The sequence below is a fragment of the Adiantum capillus-veneris genome, chromosome 8 (assembly GCF_014529385.1).
Source record: "Adiantum capillus-veneris isolate H3 chromosome 8, ASM1452938v2, whole genome shotgun sequence".
In the NCBI taxonomy this organism is placed as follows: Eukaryota; Viridiplantae; Streptophyta; class Polypodiopsida; order Polypodiales; family Pteridaceae; genus Adiantum; species Adiantum capillus-veneris.
The window spans coordinates 65,143,173-65,165,768 of NC_140938.1; the positions used below are offsets into that span (position 1 = coordinate 65,143,173).

Sequence of the window (22,596 nt, forward strand, 5' to 3'; positions counted from 1 at the left end):
TTGTACTTTTAAATTCTAACATAATGGATTCTTTGTATGTTTTGAACAGTGCTCGATGTGACAGGACGTGACCCCACACCATACGAGCACGAGTATGCAGGCAGAAAGGGCTAAAACGCTCTTTCTGCCTGCGAGCAACGTGCGAGAATCTTGACAAGTGGAAGCAACAAAAGGAGGCAGCCAAAGCGCTAGTGGAGCTCGCACCACTTGGGGAGCGGCGGGTGGGCATCATTTGAGGCCGATTTTGTAAGTGTTTTTGCATTGCTCTTTAGGTTTGGTAGTTACATCTGTTCGTACTTTTAAATTCTAACATAATGGATTCTTTGTATGTTTTGAATAGTGGTCGATGACAGGACGTGACCCCACACCATACGAGCGCGAGTATGCAGGCAAAAAGGGCTTAAACGCTCTAATGGACATTATGAGTTCTCACGGCGGCATGGTTAGTATGAGGGTTTACTCTTTTCTATTTGTTGTATTGTTTTGTAAATTATATGTTTATACTTACAGAAAGCTGTCTTATTGTTTTTTTTTTTGTAAAATCCGACAGATACGCTGCTTAGACGCGATGAGACGTCTGATTAGACGACGTCAGTCTACCTGTAGCTAGATAGCATTAGTTTCCTTTTGTCATAACATGTATAATGAAATGACGTGTATACGTCTTTTTGTAACTATTGGAAAACCATGCATATTTTTTTCAATAATGACAATGGTGTTGTAACTATTACATTTGCAAAGCTTAAAATTAAGTGATTTTGCCTATGATGTGTACAATTGTCATTGATTTACTTTCATCAATTTACTTTTGTCAGTTTTGTATCTTTATTCTGCAAATAATACTATGGATGATGGAGTTAATGGTTATATTGTCTTGTAGGTGACTACTTTGGGTCTATACCTTGCACTTTCTTTCAAAGGTGAATCTGGGCTTATCTTGGATTCATTTAGGTTTACTCTATTATTGAAACATTCAATATGGTTGACGGGTTGAATGCCCTGCCATCCAAATTTTTTTACTCTCGGACGTCGCTATAAGCATCGCTATATAAGGCTCTGCAATGTCTCTATGAGCATCACTATAGGTAGCTTGTAACCGTCGCTATATAGCGATGACTATAGCGACGCATATAGTGACGGTTATATCGACGCTCATAACGACGTTTCCGTAGCAACACTGTTAGCGACGCCGAGGAGTATAAAAACCCAATGTATTTTTGTCGCTAATAACGTCACAAGTGCACACAACCTCTTGTAGTTTATGAAGATACAACCACTTTTGTTTTCGAGGACGAAAACACTTCTTCAAGGTGGACGTAATGTAAGGCCAAGGGTAAACCTAAGGGGGTCATGGACCCAGGCCAAGGGCCAACTGCTAGGTGTGGAGAGGGGTTTCTAAATACGGATGGCCAAGTGCATATATAAATGGTGGTAGGGCGGATGAAATCTCACAGAATTCCCTCATCCTTACAACAGTTTCTAGAATGCAGTAGCCAACGTGAATAAAGCTGAGATGGCAGAACAAGTTAGAGCCAGAAGAAGACTAGTGAGATAAGAGAATGCAAAGAAAAAATTGAAGCAATTGCAGAACTTTCTGTCTTGGCAAAAGCATGACACTGTTGTGCTCTACATGTATGCTAATTGTGGTGTACTCAACATTATTGAAAGTGAAACAAGTTCTTGATGGTCCGAAAAGCCCTAACACAATGGTTTCTTGTGAGATCAAAGGGGACTGGACCATGCAACTCTCTACCTAATCTTGCTATATATAGACTCATAGCGTGCTAAAATATACCACTCCTTGACCGCATGTCTGTCCTGGCCCTTGGCCTGCCTGGTCTTACCCTAGGCAATGACGTTTGTCTTCAGAGGATGCAATGATTAGTCGAGGGTTGTTGAAAGAAAAATTGTTCAAGGGAATGCTATGGTCTACATGCATGTCAATTGTGAAAGAATGATCGCATGAAATGGCCAACGAGCATAAGGCTCTTGCTTGTTCTTATAATGAATGCAAGAGTTCTCTCTAGAGGTAGTCTCTTAAGCTACACCGTTAGCACGATATGTATATCAAAGGCTGTACAAGGAAACTTTTGGGGTGAACTTAACAAAATACAAGCACTACTTGCATCCATAACAATTGTACCATGGCCCCATGGACTGCATTAATAAAAGCTAATGCTCAAACATGGTAGGATCAGAATGCATTGCATTGGCATATGCAATGAGTATGCAATGTGTACCTTCAAAAATCTTAGCATTTTTGACATTTAACCTTGTCTAAAATGTAAAAAGCGAGATCTAATATTAGTTGTCTCCTTTGGCAATAGAAAATTGAAGAGACATACAGAGATAACACATAGTCACAAGCACATACAGACTCAAGTGGTCACGTTTTCACATGGATACAAACAAACTATTAAACTCAACCAACTCGAAACTGGAGGGAGCAACACAATTGTTGAGAAGCAAGAGTTACGATCCCCATGCTGATGAATACCGAGAACTCATGATTGTTCATCATTCTAGTCATCTTTATCTAGCGCAAGATCGATGCAGATTTGTAGATAGTCAACCATTAACAATGAAGAGATTTAGTGCTTGTGGAATGTACCATTTTGTAACATGATTATCATGATGCCACTATTCTTGAAAACTTGAAGGTATTGGATTCCTCACATTGCAAATCCAAAAAAGGTGACTCTCTCATGCTGGAGGAGAAGCAAACATGACCCTTCAACAGTGAAGGAGAAACATATCTTACCCTTCAACATTGGAGGAGAAAACAAGTAAATGAGAAAGGGCACGTTCCCTACCGTTTATCATAGCTGGGTGAGGACAGTGCCACCTCCCCGTCATATTTTTGTATTTTTATTTTTTTGGGACACAACCATGCGAGCATGTAATGCATTGATCATGATCTTCTTAACCTAATTTTTTCAGCTATGATCATCTAGTGACTTCTAATTTTTCCATTCTTGGGAGGTTTGGATGGTTGATAGCTTGTAAAAACCACTTTGGGATCAAATTTCAACACAAAATAGAGGTACATTACTACCCTTACATTGGTCTCACGATTATTTGACACCACTTGTGTTAGGTGGGATCAATGGTCGCTATTAATTGGGGGCGGCGGGATTGGGTTTACACCGTCCGATGGCGGATTAATCCCCAAGTGATCGTCATGTGATCACAATCGAAGTGAACCCCAAGGAAACTCAATGTGAACATCAAGTGATCCTCGTGTGATTCCCAATTGAGATGTGATCACCCTGTGAACCTACCTATTCCAAAGTGATCACCGTGTGACCCCAACCATTCTACAGTGATCTCCAAGTGATCATCGTGTGACCCCAACCATTCCAAAGTGATCTCCAAGTGAACACCGTATGATCCCCACCCCGTCACTTTTGCCATACTTTTCAAGTGGCACGCGATAGCTTAATGGGAGCGTCGACGTCTCTAGTGTGAGAGGTGGTGGGTTCAAATCGTGGGGGTAGACCGATCGAAATCTTTTTATTCTTGGGAATAAACGAACGGTCCACATCTTTCAGAGATCCTGGACAGTCGATCCCACCTGAGAAGGTGGTGTCAAATAGTCCCGTGACTTACATTGGAGCATATTTTGATGGTCAATTACTTCATGAATGTGGCTGAACCGTTCCCTTTCCTTACATAGTAATCATGGCACACTAGTTTTGATTTTATCTCCTTTCTTGTGGGTGGGACCTCGTCCATGTCAAAGCTACATCTATACTATATATTAAAGAGACTGGTTTTCAGTGCCACATGTCAAAGTTTGCTGCATCCGGTGAGTTCCGGTTTATATGAGTGAGGGGGAGAAGGGAGAGAGAGAGAGGCTGCCGAAGGCGGCCGGCCGTTCTAGTAGCCTTAATGCTGTCACGTTGTGATGGATGCCCCTCCGCAACATGTGTCTTTTGAATGACAAGCTCTCCTTCTCCACGCAACGAACAGATTTCAAAATCGTTTGGCGCGCGCAATCTACTGTCATTTCATCTTCATGGTGGTGCATGTGCATGAAACCCCTCAAGCATTTCCGCTCAGGAGAGATAAGCATGCGACCTTTCAAATCTGCTCGCTGCCAGAACTCGTTGTGAAGAAACATGCGGGATACTGCAACAGAGGAAGGCCCCTATTTCCCGTTGTCTTCCCCTTCTCTCAATGGAGAGCCAGGGCCTTTGCCCAACTGCACTAGCGCAGATGAATTGCTGGATTATGTGGCCTTTCTTGAGAATGAGTTGGAGAGCTTGAAGCTGCATAGTAATGCCTCTCAGGCCAAGCACCAAGAGGAGAAGAGCCGTCTTCTGGAGCGTCTTGAAGTTGCCCTCGACAAGATGGACCAGGCTGAGGGAGAGCTGCAAGCGCACAAGGAGTCTGATGCTCTTACCCAGAGTACTGTCGAGCGCCTTAAGGATGAGTTTCGGAGGACTGATCACTTGCTTCAAGAGGAACGTCGCAAAGAAAAGGTTTTTGTCTCATGCCTATCATTGGTTTCCAGCATCTGCATTATTGGAGTAATTGTGTTAGAATTGAGTTTCTGATTTGGCTTCTCCTTTAAAGACATATTACATTTCAAAACAGTCTGTTTTATTGCATGTGTGATGAATGCAATTTTTTGTGTAGTAAAGAAATAAATGCACTGAATGCTTGTAACATATAAATGTCTGGTCATAACTCAGCGTTTATGGCTTTAGAATCTTGAGGATAGAATTCAAAAGCTAGAGTTGGAGTTAGAGATGAAGAATGATCTTATCAATCATAGACGCAAAAGGGATGAGAAAGCAAGAAGGCACCTTGAGAAAGAAAATGAAATTCTGAAAAAGAAGGCTACTCTTGGATGGATGCTTGGTTGTCTCTCTGGTAACCTTATGATGATAATGATGTATATCTTCACACAACACTCACATGATCACAAAGCAGTTTTAAAATTTTTTATATGCAGTGCTTAAAAGACATATATAATTCCAATCGCGGTTGAAGATCTCCCTTATCAACAAGATCAAGTGCAACCTTCGTTTCCCTCTTTCTGTTTTTTATATTCTTTTGGGTTGAAGAAGAGTTGGTTGGTGTGGGGAGACAAACAGAATTGCTGTATGTTTTAGGAGCTCCGTGTCCCTTTGAGTAAGTGGTAGTCTTGAGAGTACTCCTTTGCTCTATCAGATTCAGGTCCTTCATTCATTGCTGGTTTCACATTTTGGAGGTCTTTGGCAGCAATAGATTATGGTCTGTAAAAGGCAAAGTCTCAGTGTACTAGGTTCACAATTTGTTGCCATCTTACATGGAATTCTATATATCCAGTGTCCACCCAAGATTGTGTATAAGGAAACTACCTCTGCTGTATTATTATGACACAATGTGTTCGTGTATCTGCAGAAGTATACTTCCAATCTGAGCCAGAAGGTGCTGCAGCTCCTCTTTTGAAAATGGTGAGAAACATACAGAGAGAGTTGGAGAGAGAAAATGTGGTGTTAAGCTATAGCAATGAGCCACCACAAATGCAACTGGAGTATGTAGAGAAGGAGATTCGACGTCTCATTGATTGTGCGAGGTTGGCAGATAGTGAGGCAGAGCCCTCCACTGGAAAAGCATCAGATCAAACTCAACTTGTGAAGGTAAAAGACCCTCGATTGGATCCTTAAAAATGCATCAAGGTGTGAAAATGTAAATATTGCATACAAAAGAGCTGAGTGTTGCTCTCATGGACAGCAGTCTATGCCTTCTACCCAAAGGTCTTTGTTAGAGGACAATGACGGTGCAGTTGATTCTGGTGCAAAGACGATGGCTTGTGATGTCGAAGACAACGCAAATGCTAAACCTGTTGGCAGAGTGGTGATATCAAAGCCACAAGAAACTCATTCACCAAACTCAAGGTTTGGCTATTTGACTTTATTGTGATTTATTATATTTCTTTAAGTAATTTTTTTTTTTTGATTCATGCTTGTGCAAGCTCAGGTCATGTCATCAGTGTTTTGGGGTGAAGTTGAGTATGGAAACAGTCATAGCATTGCTGAAACCAATAATTTCTAAGTAACCTATGTTAAACCTGGTACACCCTCAGTGGATTTACTACAAACTTATCCCTTGACAATCTGTTCCCTCCTAGCTCATGCAGATTGAGAGCCACACCGGTGGCATTCTTGGTGTGGATCATGCTTTGGTTTGTACTAGAGGATTGGAGGCAAGAGATACAGGCAGGATGGCTCACACAAATTGGTTTGGCGAACCCTCTTCTCAGAGGGCTTTCACAGCTTTAACTGCTTTGTCTGGCTTTCCCTCTTCATGGAGGATGAGATTGATTAGTTTGACTTTCCCTCACTTTGGAGGACCCTAAGTACAGGTAGGACACGGGTCCTATGGTTGTTTATGCAGTCTATTGGTGATTGTTGTGGCATAGGGTAGCTTCCACAACGTAGACCATTGAGTTTTGTGTTCCTTGGTATGGAGGATGTTTTCAGAGCAGGCTACTTAGTCTTGCCTTGAGTTTTTGTGGAGTATCGCCCTTGATTGGACATCGTAGCAAACATCTTCGTTGTTGGCCTCACAGCTTCGTCTTCTGGCGGTTTGTTCAACAGGTAGATTTTTTGTCAGGGTGGTACCCCTAAAAGTGTCAAAACATGCAAGTAGTCGACTATTATTCACCATCTTGTTCTTTTTTGAGCGAGGGAGTGGGGGGACTGCACCAGACTCAACTATCGAAACAACCTGAACTCTTGGCATGGTAGGTGCCAAGCCAAAAACCTCTAGGAACTGAGGGGTGTCTGCAGTTCTTGCCTCTCTCTAATCTGTTTACTGATCTCTATCCCGAGAATCCACATCTCAAAATGCACTATGTTTTAACAATTTTGGCGAGAAGCCTAATAATGTAGTCTAAGAGATTGGTTTGTTTGATGCAGGGTCCATGAGGAATGTAGCTCCCCAAGTGCACGCTACATTATCAACTGCTTTGGTGGAGATGCAGTGAGAAGCATGGGCGAGACAGGAAACAACAGAGTAGCTAGTGATAACAAAGATAATGCCCAGCTAGAGATGTTTGAGGCGAATCCGGTGGCCGATGTGGAGCATACTCGGCTGTCTGGGAGCACCTGGGCAGAGGTAAAGGTGATGAACAAGCGTGGGGCAGAGGCTGCTGAAATGCTGCATTGCCAAAGCGATATAAAACGAATGCTCTCGCGCTTGGAGTCGAGCATGGAGCATCTCCTACAACAGCAACAACTACCTCAACAACCACAACAGAGTCCCCAAGTGCAGGATAGGAGCCTCTCGGACTTCGACAGTATGCTTTTGGGCTCATATGGTTGCAAAACCAAGAGCAAAGGAGCTAAAGCGGTTATGGGGGCGCACTGTTCTACGAGCAGCAAGCATGGTTCTGCTACCAAACACAAGGCTCCAACATCCAAGCTCAGGTCTTCCACTAAGCAGTAGCATTTACAAGAACTTGTGTGTTTCACCCACTTATTCAACCTTTGTCTCACAAAAGGCTCCACATATACAATTGCTCTGTCTACTGTGTACCATTATCAATTGTGTCCCGAATTTCCTTTGGTTGATGCTCTTATTGGCGTTGGACATTGAGGCAGTTGAAGCTATAAACAATATCCTTCCATACAAGCTAGGTGCATGGGAAGAGATGACAAATTAGTGCCTAATGAATGATTTCTAAAACAAGATGCAAACACCCTACCTATGCACATCGAGGAAATTCTTTGAACAACATATTGTGTCAGAGAGAGGAGTTTGATTGAGTTTTCTAATCAATAAATGTAGCACAAAAGGTGACACCTTCTTTACTTTTCTATCCCTGCAAAGCACATTTTTGTGATCAAAAGTCATTCATCCTCATGGACAAGTGTGTAGGGTGATGCTCACATACAATGATCTTTGTGTCTTAAGTTCAAGATCATTTAGCTCTTTGAAAGTAATAATGACATATAGTGTTTCTTAATTGATGAGATAAATCGACGATGTAAAAGGTGAGATCTTGCTCGATGTCATATGTTTCTTTATCTATGCATCATTGAAGGGTTATTGCACATCGAAACCAAATGATCAATTATTGTACACTATTACTCTGCGTCCTACCTAAAGCTATAGGTTTTGATCCATGCAGGGAAATTGGTTGGGTTTTCATATGTAACAACAATTTCCAATTTCTCAATTTCCACCCTTAAGTTTTGAATTTCATGGAGGCTTTTCATATGTTTTTCCATACAATTACTTGTGCCTGTGTTTGTATCTCTAAGAAAGTTGCATGGATGGCTCATGTTGGAAGGCGTGGTGGTGGTGCCCCTCTCTTCCCCTTCTCTCCCTTCCCTTTAATGAACTCTTTGAGCGTCTTTCTTGTTATGAAGGATGCCTTTTTAGTATCCTCAGCATGGTAATACTTTCTAGAATCTTCAACTTGGGAGTCCAAATCATGTAGAACCCTCATGGTATCTTGACTTGTAGGAAAGGTATGTTGGAACTAATTATAGATAAGGTTTGTGCTACACTTGTGAATTTCCATTAGTGGGAGGATGCGACCCATCAAGAAACATGACATATAATGGTATTAAGCCTCTCTAATAAGGGATCACCTTTGGTGGGAAGTGGATTGATTTCAAAAGTCCACCTTTGTAAAGGATGTTTGCAAAACAAAGCACCAAAAGTGGTACACATTGACCCAAAATCATATCAAATAGCCAAAGTGACATATTGAGCAAACAACTAAAATGACTAAATAATCCCAATCTTCCACTTTCTTGAAATTAGCTAGCCCAGACTAGGGAGATTTAAATGTTTTCTAAGACTGTTGATATGCTTGTTGCTTTCATAGATATTTCACAACATCCATTATGTAAAGATGGTTGAGAAAACTTGCTCGAGGGTAGTACTACTTAGCAGCTTCTACTTTGATGGAAATTAAGTTCTATATTTAGGACACAATTTGCCAAGCTTGCACAACTTTTTATAGCATTTATGAGAAATAAATTCATATTTTGGATACATTACAATCATTTTCAAAAACTTTTTCAAGATAAGAGGAAGGCTTTGATTAAAATAGGATGGGGCTCATGCTTGATCTAGTCTTATGTTTGATTGGTTAAATTCTTGGAGACTATTGGATAATTTCCGGTAGAACAATCCATTCTTTTGTGTGAACTTCATTGTCTTGATAGCTTTGATGGTTGTCAATCCCCTCTGCAACATTATTCAACCCAAATAATGAATTTAATCATGTATTGATTGATATTTATCTTCATTGATATAGTTGGTTATACATATGCCAAAGAAATATTGTTCGATGGTTTCAACCAGCACCGAGCACATTGGGAAGCTCTTGAGCAATTGAGAACTATGAAAATTTATTATCTTAAAGCTTTGATTCCAACCTTATGGGTATGGAATTAGGATATACAACACACCTCTCAATGTCTTAGAGCTTTACTTTAGACTTTAGGTTAATGACTTTAAGAAATGGTTAGCCTCTCTCAATGTCGTAGAGCTTTATTTTAGACTTTACATTAATGACTTTAAGAAATATTTCTGCTAGAGACGTCTTGGATCTTTTTTGGTTTGTACTTTAAAGGCATGCTTAAAAAAGTAGTGCCATCTTTGTTGTCTAGAGATTTGGTTTGGACTTTGGAGGCAAGGATGTTGGGAATGTTCAAAGTGAGTAGGAGACTTGCATCCAAGAGTGTTGATGAGCATGATGATCCCTTGCATGTGAAAGTCTTGGTTCATACAATGGAAGAATCAAGAATGGGCACAATGGAGGCATATTTTTAGGTGACATGGAGGCATGCATAAAAAAGCATCATGAAGCCATGCTGTTTGGAAATCGGTCTTGAGGGAGACGACACCCTAGAGGGGATCAGTAGGTCAAGGGCTATAGATAGACTTGGCCTACTTACAAATGGACCAGTCTTAAGGATAGCCTCAACCTTGGCTTGATCCATCATGAGTGTCACCCACAAAATTGCATGAATACACATTCTACTTGAGATAACATGCTATTATTACTAGTTTATCAAGGATTATATCACAATTTATGTGTCTATGATGGGCTAACTCAAAGTTCAAGGATGTACACTGAGTTAAGGTGAGGACCATCAAAAGTATCTTTGATAATCTTAAAGTAGCTAAATTACCTTTTGCTCTTGTTTGGCTATTTTGGATCCTCACAAACCATCACAAGAAGATTTAGAAAATTTCTCATGTAGGAAAACGGAGTCTTTTTCAGTGTTTTTCGTACGATGCATAACATCATGAGCTTCTGCTTGAGAGGCACCGCATACCTCGCTAGGTACGATTGGGGGCAGGGGACCACTGGCCCCCCCACCGGGCTGCCGGTCCCCTACCCCCAATCGTACCTAGCTAGGTATGCAGTGCCTCCCTCACAGAAGCTCATGATGATGAGGTAAGTCACAATGTGGGAATTATTGTGAGAATTTATCCAAAACTTCCTGTGCATTTGTGTTGGGTGGACATATATGCTAGTACTAAGGCGATCAGTGCATATCTACTTTTGGAGGCTAACTCTGTGGCTTTACAGAGCAAAGATATTAGATAGATCTCACTAGATTATCTTACCTATGAGAGTGAGCTTTAAGCTTAAACTAGTCTCGCTTTTTGTAAGTGGCAACACTCTACATGATGTGTCACTTGAAATTGTGTTGGATCGTGAGAATATGCAATGGTTTTGATTTGAAAAGAAGGGTAAAAAAACCAAGGGGTGGAGATCCTTTGGAGGTATGATTATAAGCTATGATATTGCGGTAACAAACGCTCTACATAGTATGCCAAAGATAAATTCTTCTAGTTGAAGAGTGAATTGATAGGATATATTATGGGCAAATCTAAGCATGATCCCTCATACTCAAGGTGTGGAACATACTATTTATCTAAATAGGCACTGCCAATTTTGCTTTTGGGTTGATTTGAGGGAACCTTAAGAGATGCTAGTGTGGCTTTGGGGAAAAAGGGAGGGGGATGGCACGTGGAGAGAGAGAGGGGGCAGAGAGAAAGAGAGAGAGGGACATGCCAGCTGTCTAGATTCAATGAAGCCTACATAACCAATCAAATTCTAGTTTCATCATCTTGTATTGATAGATAGTGAGTCTTCTTATGAAAAGTTACTATCAAAAAAAAAAAAAAAAACTTGGGGTTATGAAAGGAAAAAGGAAAACACACAAAATCTATACTCTCTCTACCTCTCTCTCTCTCTCTCTCTCTCTCTCTCTCTCTCACACACACACAGTGGGTGTGCCAATCATTTTCATTAATTGGTATCTCCCAAGATACCTCGCTTTGGGAAAGGAAAAAGAAATAGTTTGGAACGTGCAGGCAGTGCCATGTAGATATTTCTCTCTCTTATTAGGTAATTTAGGTTATTGTAGGTCAGCAGCCGGTGCAAATTTCTCTGGCTCTCTATCTCGCTCTATTTAGAGTATGGTTAAATTTTAGGGAAAATTACCAAAATACCCCTCTAATTTGTGGAAATTCCCAAAATACCCCTCAAATTTCAAAAATTCCCAAAGTACCCCCATAATGTGTCATAAATTCCCAAAATTCCCTTCAAATTTTCCAAAATTCCCAAACTACCCCTGGTTGTGAGAGTAAATTTCTCCAAAAACAAAAAAGGGAAAATTACCAAAATACCCCTATAATTTGTGAAAATTCCCAATATACCCCTCAAAGTTCAAAAATTCCCAATATACCCTTGTATCTATTTTTGTTGGATCTTCAAGATTTTCGAATCTTTATTCTTGTTTGACAATTGAGATCGGTTTTTGAGTGCTTAGCATGTAAATTTTTGCAAATTACCTCCCAAAAAAAAGGCAATTATGTCTAAAAATAATGAAGAAATTCATCTCCAAAGCCTACATAACCAACTCAAATTTTAGTTTTAGCATCTTGTATGGGCATCTGTATATGTGAATGCATAGAGATTTTCATGGGTTGTCAATTCTTCAGCATTGGGTTCCACACACTTGTAGAAGGTACGTTGATCCCCGTGTGTGAATCTATACAAGCCCTCATGAGCATAATCTGTTAGAACTCTCATGAATTTGTTGGTTTCGATGAATCTCAGATTTGGTTTGTTGATCAAAGGATGCCTCTCCTCTAGGTCTTCATCGACTCTCACTATCAAAGGTATTGCCCCATTTCTTGCGGTTTGCATGTCTCTGAGTGGAGTAGAAATCCTTGGTGGTGGATGATTTCTCATGTTTGAGGCTCACTCAATACTCTCAAGATAGCCTCTGACAAGCCCAATTTGTCTTGCTGTAACTTATCCCTTTTTGCCCCTGACCAAGTCTCTTAGAAACCAAGACTTTGTGACTCTTTGGTCTCTGGACACTAGTCTTGGGATACCCTAAAAGTTTGAAATTAGGAAACCTGAAAAAAATTCAACTCTAAAAACAAAACCTTTCAAACAAATTTTGGCCTATATGAATTCTTGGTACTCCCTTTTGGACTTGCAAATGCATCGGCTACCTTTAATGGAATAATGGAAAGGCTCTTCAAACCTCATTGTAGTTTCATGAGAGTGTTCTTCGACGACATTATTATCTAATCAAAGACTATTGAGGAACATAAGCAGCATCTTCAGGTAATATAATTTTATTTTTGAGCGATAAGAAGCTTTACATTAATAAAAAGAAAAGTGATTTTTTCTTAAAAGAGACTCAGTATTTAGGTCAAATTATTTCTCAAGCAGGGACTCTGCAAAGTTGAAGGTAGTAAAAGAATGGACTATAGCAATAAATCTACATAGATTAAAAAACTTTATAGGAATTTGTGCATATTACAGACACTTCATTGAAAAATTCTCACTCATAGCAGGTCCATTATATGATTTGACAAGAAAAATCTTAAATTTGTATGGACTACAAAAGAGACTGAATCTTTTGAAAACTTAAAGGAAAAGCTTACCTCTCAACCCGTGCTAATATTACCAGACCTTACAAAGCTTTTTGAAGTCCAGTGTAATGCTTGTGGACAATGCCTTTGAGTTGTTTTTCTTCAACAAGCCCCAACATACAAAAGTAGGAGATTGGATGAACAAGAAAAGAATCTACGCATATATGAAAAAGATATTTTATCTATCTTACATGCCCTAGATGCTTGGAAACATTATCTCTTGGGCACTCCATTTGTTTTGTGCACAGACCATCAAAGTCTTAAATATTTTTTGACGCAAACTAAGTTAAGTGATAAGGAAATGAGGTGGGCAAATATTCTCTCACTTTTTATGTCATGAATATTAATTTCTGACCTTCTTAAATTATTTTTCAACTTAAATTGGTCAGTTAAGTACGGGGGAGATAAAAGAGGTCAAGTGAAATTGATAAAGTACTGATGAACTAGCCGGTACGGTCAAGGCTTTGGACCAAAAGGAGAAAGTCCATAAAAGAGCATGCATAATCAAAAACTAATTATCTCAGTCATAGGTACTTGTCAAGGAAGGATAGTTGTATCCCGAGTAGCCTTGATCAAAGGTACAAGAAAAAGGAGATGACAGAAAGCAATTATAGGAGTCTAAAAATAGAAAGTGACTTTTCTAAGCTCGTCCTTAAAATAAATACCTAGACTCTAAGTATGAAGTTTAGGAAGCTTTAAGGTGAAGTCATAACTTGCCATCAAGCATCTACATTTAGCATATATTGGGAGTAGCTTGGCGGCACCTCCAAAGCATTGTACTAAGGTTTTGCATAAGAGGTGAAATTTTTAAAGCCCAAAGAGTGAGTTTTATTTTTTTCCAAAGATTATCCTAATTTTGTAGGTCCTAAATTAGTAGGTAGGTTGTAACCTCAGGTCAGCTTCATAAGCCTCCAAAGTTTGTGCAAAGGTCTTTGTTAACGGGTCAGCGAACGACGGACGTCTGTAGCATAGCTATCTGGCACTAACAAAATATGTCAATACTCAGGGAAGTGACTCAGATGGGGCACGAAGACTCTTTGAGGTTGTCAATCTCAAGAAGTGAACCTAGCAAGCAAACATACCAAGTCAACAAGCAAACTACCACTCAATGATCAAGGAAATCTGCATATGTCCTTTCTCACCGCTCTAGGTCATCACATCAACTCCCTACCTAGTTTGGTTGCAATCCAACAAGGTACCAAAATCAAGATCCATCATGAAAAAGGTCCTAAAAACTACAAGAAAAATATCCAGAAAAGTCGCCCTATGGTCTAGGAACACTCTCTTATGGTCAAAACATCAAAAAATGATATAAGCACTCAAATATGATGATAGCCTTCACTAACACGTTGTCGCGAGCCTCGACAAAACTGACAATGCTTACACTTGAATGAAAGAGGAAAGAGATAGGAACACAATGCAAGTTTTGGAATTACAATCAGATTATCCAATCATTATAGAATTTGATAACAAGTTGGAGAAGCTTAGTAGTTTGAATGTAGAGCTCCTTCTTCTCCAAAAGATAAGCCTTCCTTCACATTAATGGTATTGAATAATGGCCAGTGGCTTGCTCACATGGACCTTTCCAGATATCATGACAAAGTTACAACTCTGCGAATTGACTTGCTACTCTAAAATTAAGATTTACACACAATGTAGCTACACTAACTTGAAAAAATAATAGAGTACAAATGTGGTGTCCGGCTACATGTTCGGCCAGGTGGGCACCCTTTCGATCAATCTACTAACAGTTTTGCACCCGAACTAATTAATTAAAATGTAAGCTTATGGTTTTTAATAAATAAAAGAGAAAAGCTAAAGACTAAGGTTAGATAAGCCCTTCCTCATTTCCTCATTTAGTAAGTTGACTCTAATCTTTGTTTACTAAGCTTGACTAGGCCAGTGGTGCAAGGTAGCATATGCTTGCTTTATATGAACTTAAATAAGTGTTTGTGGGTGTGGTTAGTGTTTCCACTTGCCAAGATGAGTCCCAAGAGGGGGGGAGGGGGGGGTTCTAGCATGCAAATAAGGAGGGTACAAGTGTTGGACATGCTTGAGTTACTTTGAGATGTTTTCACCTCATTGGTCAAGTGTGAAGCATTCTAAACTAGCTGCACACTAGCATAGCTATATAAGAGAGGGATCCTCTCACACACTCTCTCAAGTGTCCAAGTTAGAAATGCAAGCTCTCTCTCTCTCTCTCTCTCTCTCTCTCTCTCTCTCTCTCTCTCGACGGACTCTATATTTTAACTCTTGGCTATGAATGCAAATCCAAGCCAATGAAAGTTTCTTCTTCTCCATCTACACTATTCTATTATTCATCTATGTTAAGAGATTGCCCATGAGAAAATATACTTGGAATATCAATTCTCTTGCTTGAAAAATACTGCTCTCCATCTTCATCTTCCTCTTTTGTCACAGTTCCTTTCTCCCCATTGAGGTGTTTAGGGTTTGGCAAGGAGGGTTATACCATGGAATCTTGAAGACACGATCTTCTTGATTCAAGCAAGGCTCCACAAGAGCACAACTATGTATTGTAACAAAGATCTCTTTTGAGAGGATTATAATACAAGTCCTTTTGGAGGGGGACCGGCTCCAAGAAAATCCTGTCCTCATCGTGTTGTCAATCTTAATTAGTAGTTCTCTTTGAGCTATATGTATGGTTAAAGTGTTTTGATGTGTGTTTGTGTAAAGAAATCAACTCAAAAAAACCTATGTCTTCTAGCCATCTCTCTCTCTTAAAGGAAAGCTCTCTTCTTTCATAGTTAATTTCCGCTGAATCTAAAAGTAAAGGTTAAATTCTCTGACAGCTCTAGTCACAAGGGTAGTCCTCAGGGTGAAACGAGGAGGGTAATGATAGAGATCCACCTATGAATAGCTCATCAGACATGGAGGAGTATGTCCCACTCTCCCCTTAATGGACAACTTCATAATTTAGTCATGGAATGTGAAGGACATAAAGTCAACCCATAAGAGCACGTTGTTTTGGGAACTGTTGGCTATTTCAAGAGCACCTTATTGATGCTTCAAATTACATAAAGGAGACTTTAGGGATTAAGGTAGTGTTTTATGGTAATGGCACTCTTGAATTTAATGGGGGTGCTCTCCATTATTGACAGGGAGCTGGAGCCACAGGTTGTCTAGAATCATGCCTCATGGAAAGTCCTCTGGGTAATAGTAAAGTGGGCGGGGCAGTTCTTGACCCTTATGAACATATATGCACCATGTGATGCTAAGGGGAGAGCTAAATTTTGAGTGGATTTGAGGGAGAAACTACTAGAAGGATATTGGTGCATCATGGGGGATTTCAATATGGTGGTGGCTTAGAAGGACAAACTTGACTCATCTAGTATTTTGGTAGGTTCAAAAAAATTTAAATGGCAAGCATTGTGTGAGAAATGGACGTTTCTTGATCTATTGACTGTTGGTCCATGGAGAAGCTCTCCTAGATAGACATACACAACCCTATAGTATGCCAATATACGGCTTCCCATCTAGATAGATGTTACATCTCGCATCAAGCAGACTGGATTCCCTTTGGAAAGTGATACTTCCATGAGCTTATCTAATCATTTCCCCCCTAAAGCTTCACATACCAAGGGCTAGCAATGAACCTAGCAAGCAAACATACCAAGTCAACAAGCAAACCACCACTCAATGATCAAGGAAATCTGCATATGTCCTTTCTCACCGCTCTAGGTCATCATGTCAACTCCCTACCGAGTTTGGTTGCAATCCGGCAAGGTACCAAAATCAAGATCCATCATGAAAAAGGTCCTAAAAACTACAACAAAAATATCCAGAAAGGTCGCCCTATGGTCTAGGAACACTTTCTTATGGTCAAAACATAAAAAAACAATGATATAAGCACTCAAATCTAAGGATAGCCTTCACTAACACATAGTCGCAAACCTCGACAAAACTGACAATGCTTAGACTTGAATGAAAGAGGAAAGAGGTAGGAACACAATGCAAGTTTTGGAATTAAAATCGGATTATCCAATCATTATAGAATTTGATAACAAGTTGGAGCAGCTTAGTAGTTTGAATGTACGTTTGGTAGAGCTCCTTCTTCTCCAAAAGATAAGCCTTCCTTCACATTAATGGTATTGAATAATGGCCAGTGGATCGCTCACATGGACCTTCTAGATATCATGACAAAGTTACAACTCTGGGAATTGACTTGCTACTCTAAAATTAGGATTTACACTCAGTGTAGCTACACTAGCTTGAAAAATTAATAGAGTACAAATGTGGTGTCTGCAGGGATTTCAAAATGACATGATCACACTATAATTTTAGGTTAATAACAATAGAAATGCAAAATAACAAATATTATGTTAATTGACATTCATCTTTTTTGACCTCCAGGGAGACCTGGAGACCGGCTCGTAGCCCGCCGGGCCCGCCGAGTAAAGCTATTTCCTCGCCGGGCCCGCCGTGGCTATATAAAGGCGACGCCGGTGCTTGTATTTTTCACAAAAGAGGTACATTGAAAAGTCTTCACCAAAATTTTTGGCAGCTTTCCACATTCTCAAAGTAGTGTAGCAGTAATTTTTTAAACCCTTCCTTATTTTATTGATGTTTTTTTGAGTTTTTTGCGTTAAAACTTAAAGGTATAAAATTTCTTTTATCAAATCATCGTACGTGGATGCACTGGCACATGGTTGCAATTGCGGCTAGGTGTGTCATTGCAAAAGCGTACGATGATTATGTTTTATGTTGCTCCCAATCATTCATGCTTCGGCACATGGTTGCAATTACGACTAGGTGTGTTGCTGCTAGAATGACAGGAGCATTTGTTTGAAAGAAGTAACCGTGAGTGAATGCACTGGCACATGGTTGCAATTGCGGCTAGGTGTATCATTGCAAAAGCGTAGGGTGATTATGTTTTATGTTGCTCCCAGTCATTCATGCTTCGGCACATGGTTGCAATTGCGACTAGGTGTGTTGCTGCTAGAATGACAGGAGCATCTGTTTGAAAGAAGTCACCGTGCATGGATGCACTGGCACATGGTTGCAATTGCAGCTAGGTGTGTCATTGCAAAAACGCAAGATGACTATGTTTTATGTTGCTCCCAGTAATTCATGCTTCGGCACATGGTTGCAATTGAGACTAGGTGTGTTGCTGCTAGATTGACGGCATCATCTAATGCATGAATGTGTGCTCAAATAATTTCATAATGCTTGAATCTTGAAAGAAGACATCGTGCGTGGATGCACTGGCACATGGTTGCAATTGCGACTAGGTGTGTCATTGCAAAAGTGTAGGATGACTATGTTTTATGTTGCTCCCAGTCATTCATGCTTCGGCACATGGTTGAAATTGCAACTAGGTGTGTTGCTGCTAGAATGACAGGAGCATCTGTTTGAAAGAAGTCACCGTGCGTGGATGCACTGGCACATGGTTGCAATTGCGGCTAGGTGTGTCATTGAAAAAGCGTAGGGTGACTATGTTTTATGTTTCTCTCAGTCATTCATGCTTCGGCACATGGTTGCAATTGCGACTAGGTGTGTTGCTGCTAGAATGACAGGAGCATCTGTTTGAAAGAAGTCACCGTGCGTGGATGCACTAGCACATGGTTGCAATTGCGGCTAGGTGTGTCATTGCAAAAGCGTAGGGTGACTATGTTTTATGTTGCTCCCAGTAATTCATGCTTCGGCACATGGTTGCAATTGCGACTAGGTGTGTTGCTGCTAGAATGACAGGAGAATCTGTTTGTAAGTTGTCGTACGGTGAGGCATTGGCACATGGTTGCAACTGCGATTAGGTGTGTCATTGCAAAAGCGTACGAGATCTATGGTCTATATTGCACTTTTTCTTTCACGTAGAAAATATCCAAATGCAGTGGCACATAGTTATATTTCACAATGTGTTGTTTGCAATAATACCATTGCAGGAAAAATGGATCCTTCTGCTACTTCAATGATAGAGTTCAAAAAGAAAATTAGACAATTGTTGATTACGATCGTCAGTGCACTAGATCCCGACGATATAGCGCAGATTGTTGCAGATGAGTCTAGATTGCAATCATTATACAGTGAGATTGCCCGCAAAATGTTGTTGTTATATCCAGACAAAACAACCGAATCAATAATCTCATTACTGAGCAGTTGGGTGGGCAATTTGCCCAAGGTGGCCTCTGATTTGAAAGAGGAATTCCCTCAAGAAGTAGACAAGGGTAAGCTAGAGCATTGGAACACTAGATGGAGAGCTGAAAGGGAGAGGTCAAGGCGAGCATCCCACATAGACACACATTTTGGCCTAAGCAAGAAAATGCGAATGGCTATCACCAGAGTTATGGGGAGCAGCCAAGTTGGAGAACCATTTGTTGAGGAGGCTGCCATTGAGGGAACATCGGGTTCTACTGCTTCTGCCAGTCACCTAGAGAGCAGTATATACAATTCTGAATGTAGTATGACTCTGGGCATTCCAAATAAGTCCATTAAGAAGATCAAGAAACTTGGGTCAGGGGCTTATGGCACAGGGTGCCAAGTTCAAATCAAAGGGATCAATTTCCTTCTTGCAACGAATACTTATTGTGCCAAGGAGTTCAAAGGACATGCCAAGCATCAGTGGAAAAGCTTTGCATCAGAAAGTGGGGTAGATCTCAACCATAGAGGGATTGTGAGGAGTATTGCCCACTCTGTAACGTTGCCATGGTTTCTGATATTCCCCTACTTCAATGGAGGAACTTTAGGTGATCTTATGGAGATAGTGCCCCTTCCACATGGCTCTTTCACGACGCTTGTAGCGCATCAAGAGGGGAAAGGAAAGATCCCTGAAGACTTTAAATGGGAGCAACCCTCTGAAGACAAGAAAACACGTATCAAGAGCCTGTGCAATCATGATCCCTCGTTGATCCATGCCTTGGTGAAGGCATTGCGATTCGCACATGACGAGGGAGTGATCCACAATGATCTCCATCCATGGAACATCATGTTGGACTTTACCAAGGATCTCACTCCCCGTATTGGAATAATTGATTGGGGATTGGCTCTGCGTGTTGGCTTAGAGACACAAAAGACCAACAATACCGATGAAAACTGGAAAAAGCTTCATCCTTGGCGAGCTCCTAAGTTACTAGATGGCAATCACCCGTGCCCATGGACCAAGGCCACAGATGTGTACGCCATACGATGGGTGATATGGCAATTTTGTAAGTTTTGTGGAGAGTTCTCTGACTACTACAACACAAATTGGTTCAAACATAAGGTTTCAGTGGACGTACAAGCCATATCTAGGATTGTTGTGGAAGGTTGGGTGAGGAAGAAATCCACAGACAGAAAGACCTTGGCACTTTTGGACGAAGAATTAGAAAGATTTGAAGCCCAGCCAGAACGATGCTTACGCCCTCCCTCTGAAATGAGTGTAGCCTTTTTTTGATGGATATATGATGTACTTTATAAAAGCACTTTTAAAAATTGGGTTTTATGCGCCATGGATGATGTATGAGTAATAAAAACACTTTGTTATATCTCAATAGACAACAAATTTTCTATGAGTTTTGTTTTTTCTCTTAAGTTTCAAGCAATAAGCCACGTGGAATCACTGATTGTCATTCATTGATTTAAAAAATGGTGGTTACTCTTATATCAATTGATTTTCGTAAGATCATTGGTGGTTATTCTAATATCAATTGATTGTCGTAAAATGGTGGTTAAAATTATAGCAATTGATTGTCGTAAAATGGTGGTTACTCTTATAGCAATTGATTATCATTAAGTTTGTATGCCGTAACTGAAAAATAGTGTTTAATCAGGATATGGATAATGATAATCAAAGGGCTAAGCGCGCTTTGGAGCGTCCCAGATCCAAAGTTTGTATCATTAAGTTTGTATGCCGTAACTGAAGTATAGTGTTTAATCAGGATAAGGATAATGATAATCAAAGGGCTAAGCGCGCTTTGGAGCGTCTCAGATCCATGTGTCAAGGCGGTGGAGTGAATGACACCGCTCGAATTGCAGCTCATTGCTCCCAGTGGGCCAACCCAGTGGGTACACAATGGAAAGAGGTGAACACTAAGATTGACCGAGAAATGGTCAAATCCATATGGCCAGGCGTTGCAGATGACAACATCAAGAAAGGCCGACTCAAGCTATCACAATGCATTAATGCAGACATAGGAGACAATGGAGAGAACATATATCTCAATGTTATGGGTCATCCTATGCATCATATGGATTGTCCAGTGTGGTTTGCCAAGATGTTATACATGCATTATGTCTTGGGTGAAGCAGTGGACTTCAGCTCAAGGACACCTCACATGACGGTTGAGGACATTCGCAGTAGTGCAACCACCGTCACACGGCAAGAGATATCATTGGCACTAGAAGGTGCATCAATGGAAGTGCACCAAGTTAAGGAGGAGCTTCAAACTCAACTGAGGCAAGCATCACAAGCTACACAAGGCTCTCATGCAGAAGCAACCCTAAATAGAGACTTGCAAAGGAGGTGAAGGTGCTATCTCGCCACGTAAAAGAGTTAGAGGTGACTATAAAAAAACAAAATTCTGCCACATTGATTGAGAACCCAACATCTATTGAGGCCCCTCCAGCTTCTGGTGAGCACGGTGGTCCTTGCCCCATATGTAGATCATTCTTTCATGAGTGGTGTGGTCACTTCAGCTTGCTATGCAGACATATGTACCGTATATCATGCTTGATGCAAAGCATGATGAATAACATTCATTGTGCTATATGTGAGTATGAGATATCCAAAAAGCTATATGCAATGTTCAAAATGTCTGAAGACTATTATAAGCTTAAAGGTCAGCGTGAACAGGAGAATGAAGATATTCTCACAAATATTTCACTATCATTTGGATAGTTTTTGTAACATTTGAAAACATTTACTCGTTGTCTTACGAGAATTTATTAGTGAATTGTGAATTGTCCTCACTTTAGCTTCAATTATGATATGTGATAATGCAAAGATTTGTTAGGGATTTGTATATTATGAAGCTTTAATAGTGATTTGTGGGCTTGTAAAGGTTTTTAAGGGCTTCGTTTATTATTAAGCAAATGTCTAAACCTTAAACTAAATATAAAAAAAGCTTATAAGATAAACAGTTTCTGAACTTAAACAGAAGTCACTCAATGGATTTGATAATATATTAATTAAACCACCGTCGCTTGCTGCGACGGGTCAAAGTTGGTTCAATTTCCAAATTCTCTTCAATCTCTTCTAAAGTACATGTAGTTTCTACTTCATGAGATTCCCCTTGCAACTCACTGTCTTCGTCCACCTCATCATTGGTTACATCATAAGTCTAGCGCGGCATCTCCTCTTTGTAGTTCTCAACTTGCACTCTTGCCGATAGCCGATGGTTGCAGTACATATACACCAATAATTTTTCAGCTCTTGAATTTAGAAGGCGGTTTCTGATGGTGGAATGTACATATTTATATGTACTCCAGTTTCTCTCAGAACTTGAATTGGATGCACATTGGGCTAGGATTCTAACAACTAGGCGTTTAAGGGTGGGTGCACTACCACCATTCATCATCCACCACTTCCATGCTGGTTACTCCGTGGCAAGTTTCTGCACAAATTCTGTACCAAACTTACCCTCTTTGAGTTTAAACTTCGTAAGATCAGTTATTGGATGCCTGCAATACCAATAAACATAGCTCAGTATGCTATCACTTCTTTCAAGTATTATTCAAACCAAACAT

The 22,596-nt window shown here is 40.3% G+C and overlaps 1 protein-coding gene across 1 annotated transcript; it reads left to right on the forward strand.

Moving 5' to 3' along the window:
• The first annotated feature begins 3,882 nt into the window (after positions 1-3,882).
• On the forward strand, positions 3,883-7,857 carry LOC147452269 (uncharacterized). The gene is made up of 5 exons (XM_086518908.1): positions 3,883-4,484; positions 4,713-4,878; positions 5,392-5,630; positions 5,728-5,888; positions 6,912-7,857. The coding sequence occupies exons 1-5, from the start codon at positions 4,122-4,124 to the stop codon at positions 7,438-7,440; spliced, it is 1,458 nt and encodes a 485-aa protein (XP_086375034.1). The 5' UTR covers positions 3,883-4,121; the 3' UTR covers positions 7,441-7,857.
• Positions 7,858-22,596: the final 14,739 nt, after the last annotated feature.

Coding starts and splice junctions, on each gene's coding strand:
- LOC147452269 (XM_086518908.1), top strand. CDS start 4,122: ATGCGGGATACTGCAACAGAGGAAGGCCCCTATTTCCCGTTGTCTTCC. Junction 4,879..5,391: donor GATGCTTGGTTGTCTCTCTG/GTAACCTTATGA, acceptor GTGTATCTGCAG/AAGTATACTTCCAATCTGAG. Junction 5,631..5,727: donor ATCAAACTCAACTTGTGAAG/GTAAAAGACCCT, acceptor CATGGACAGCAG/TCTATGCCTTCTACCCAAAG.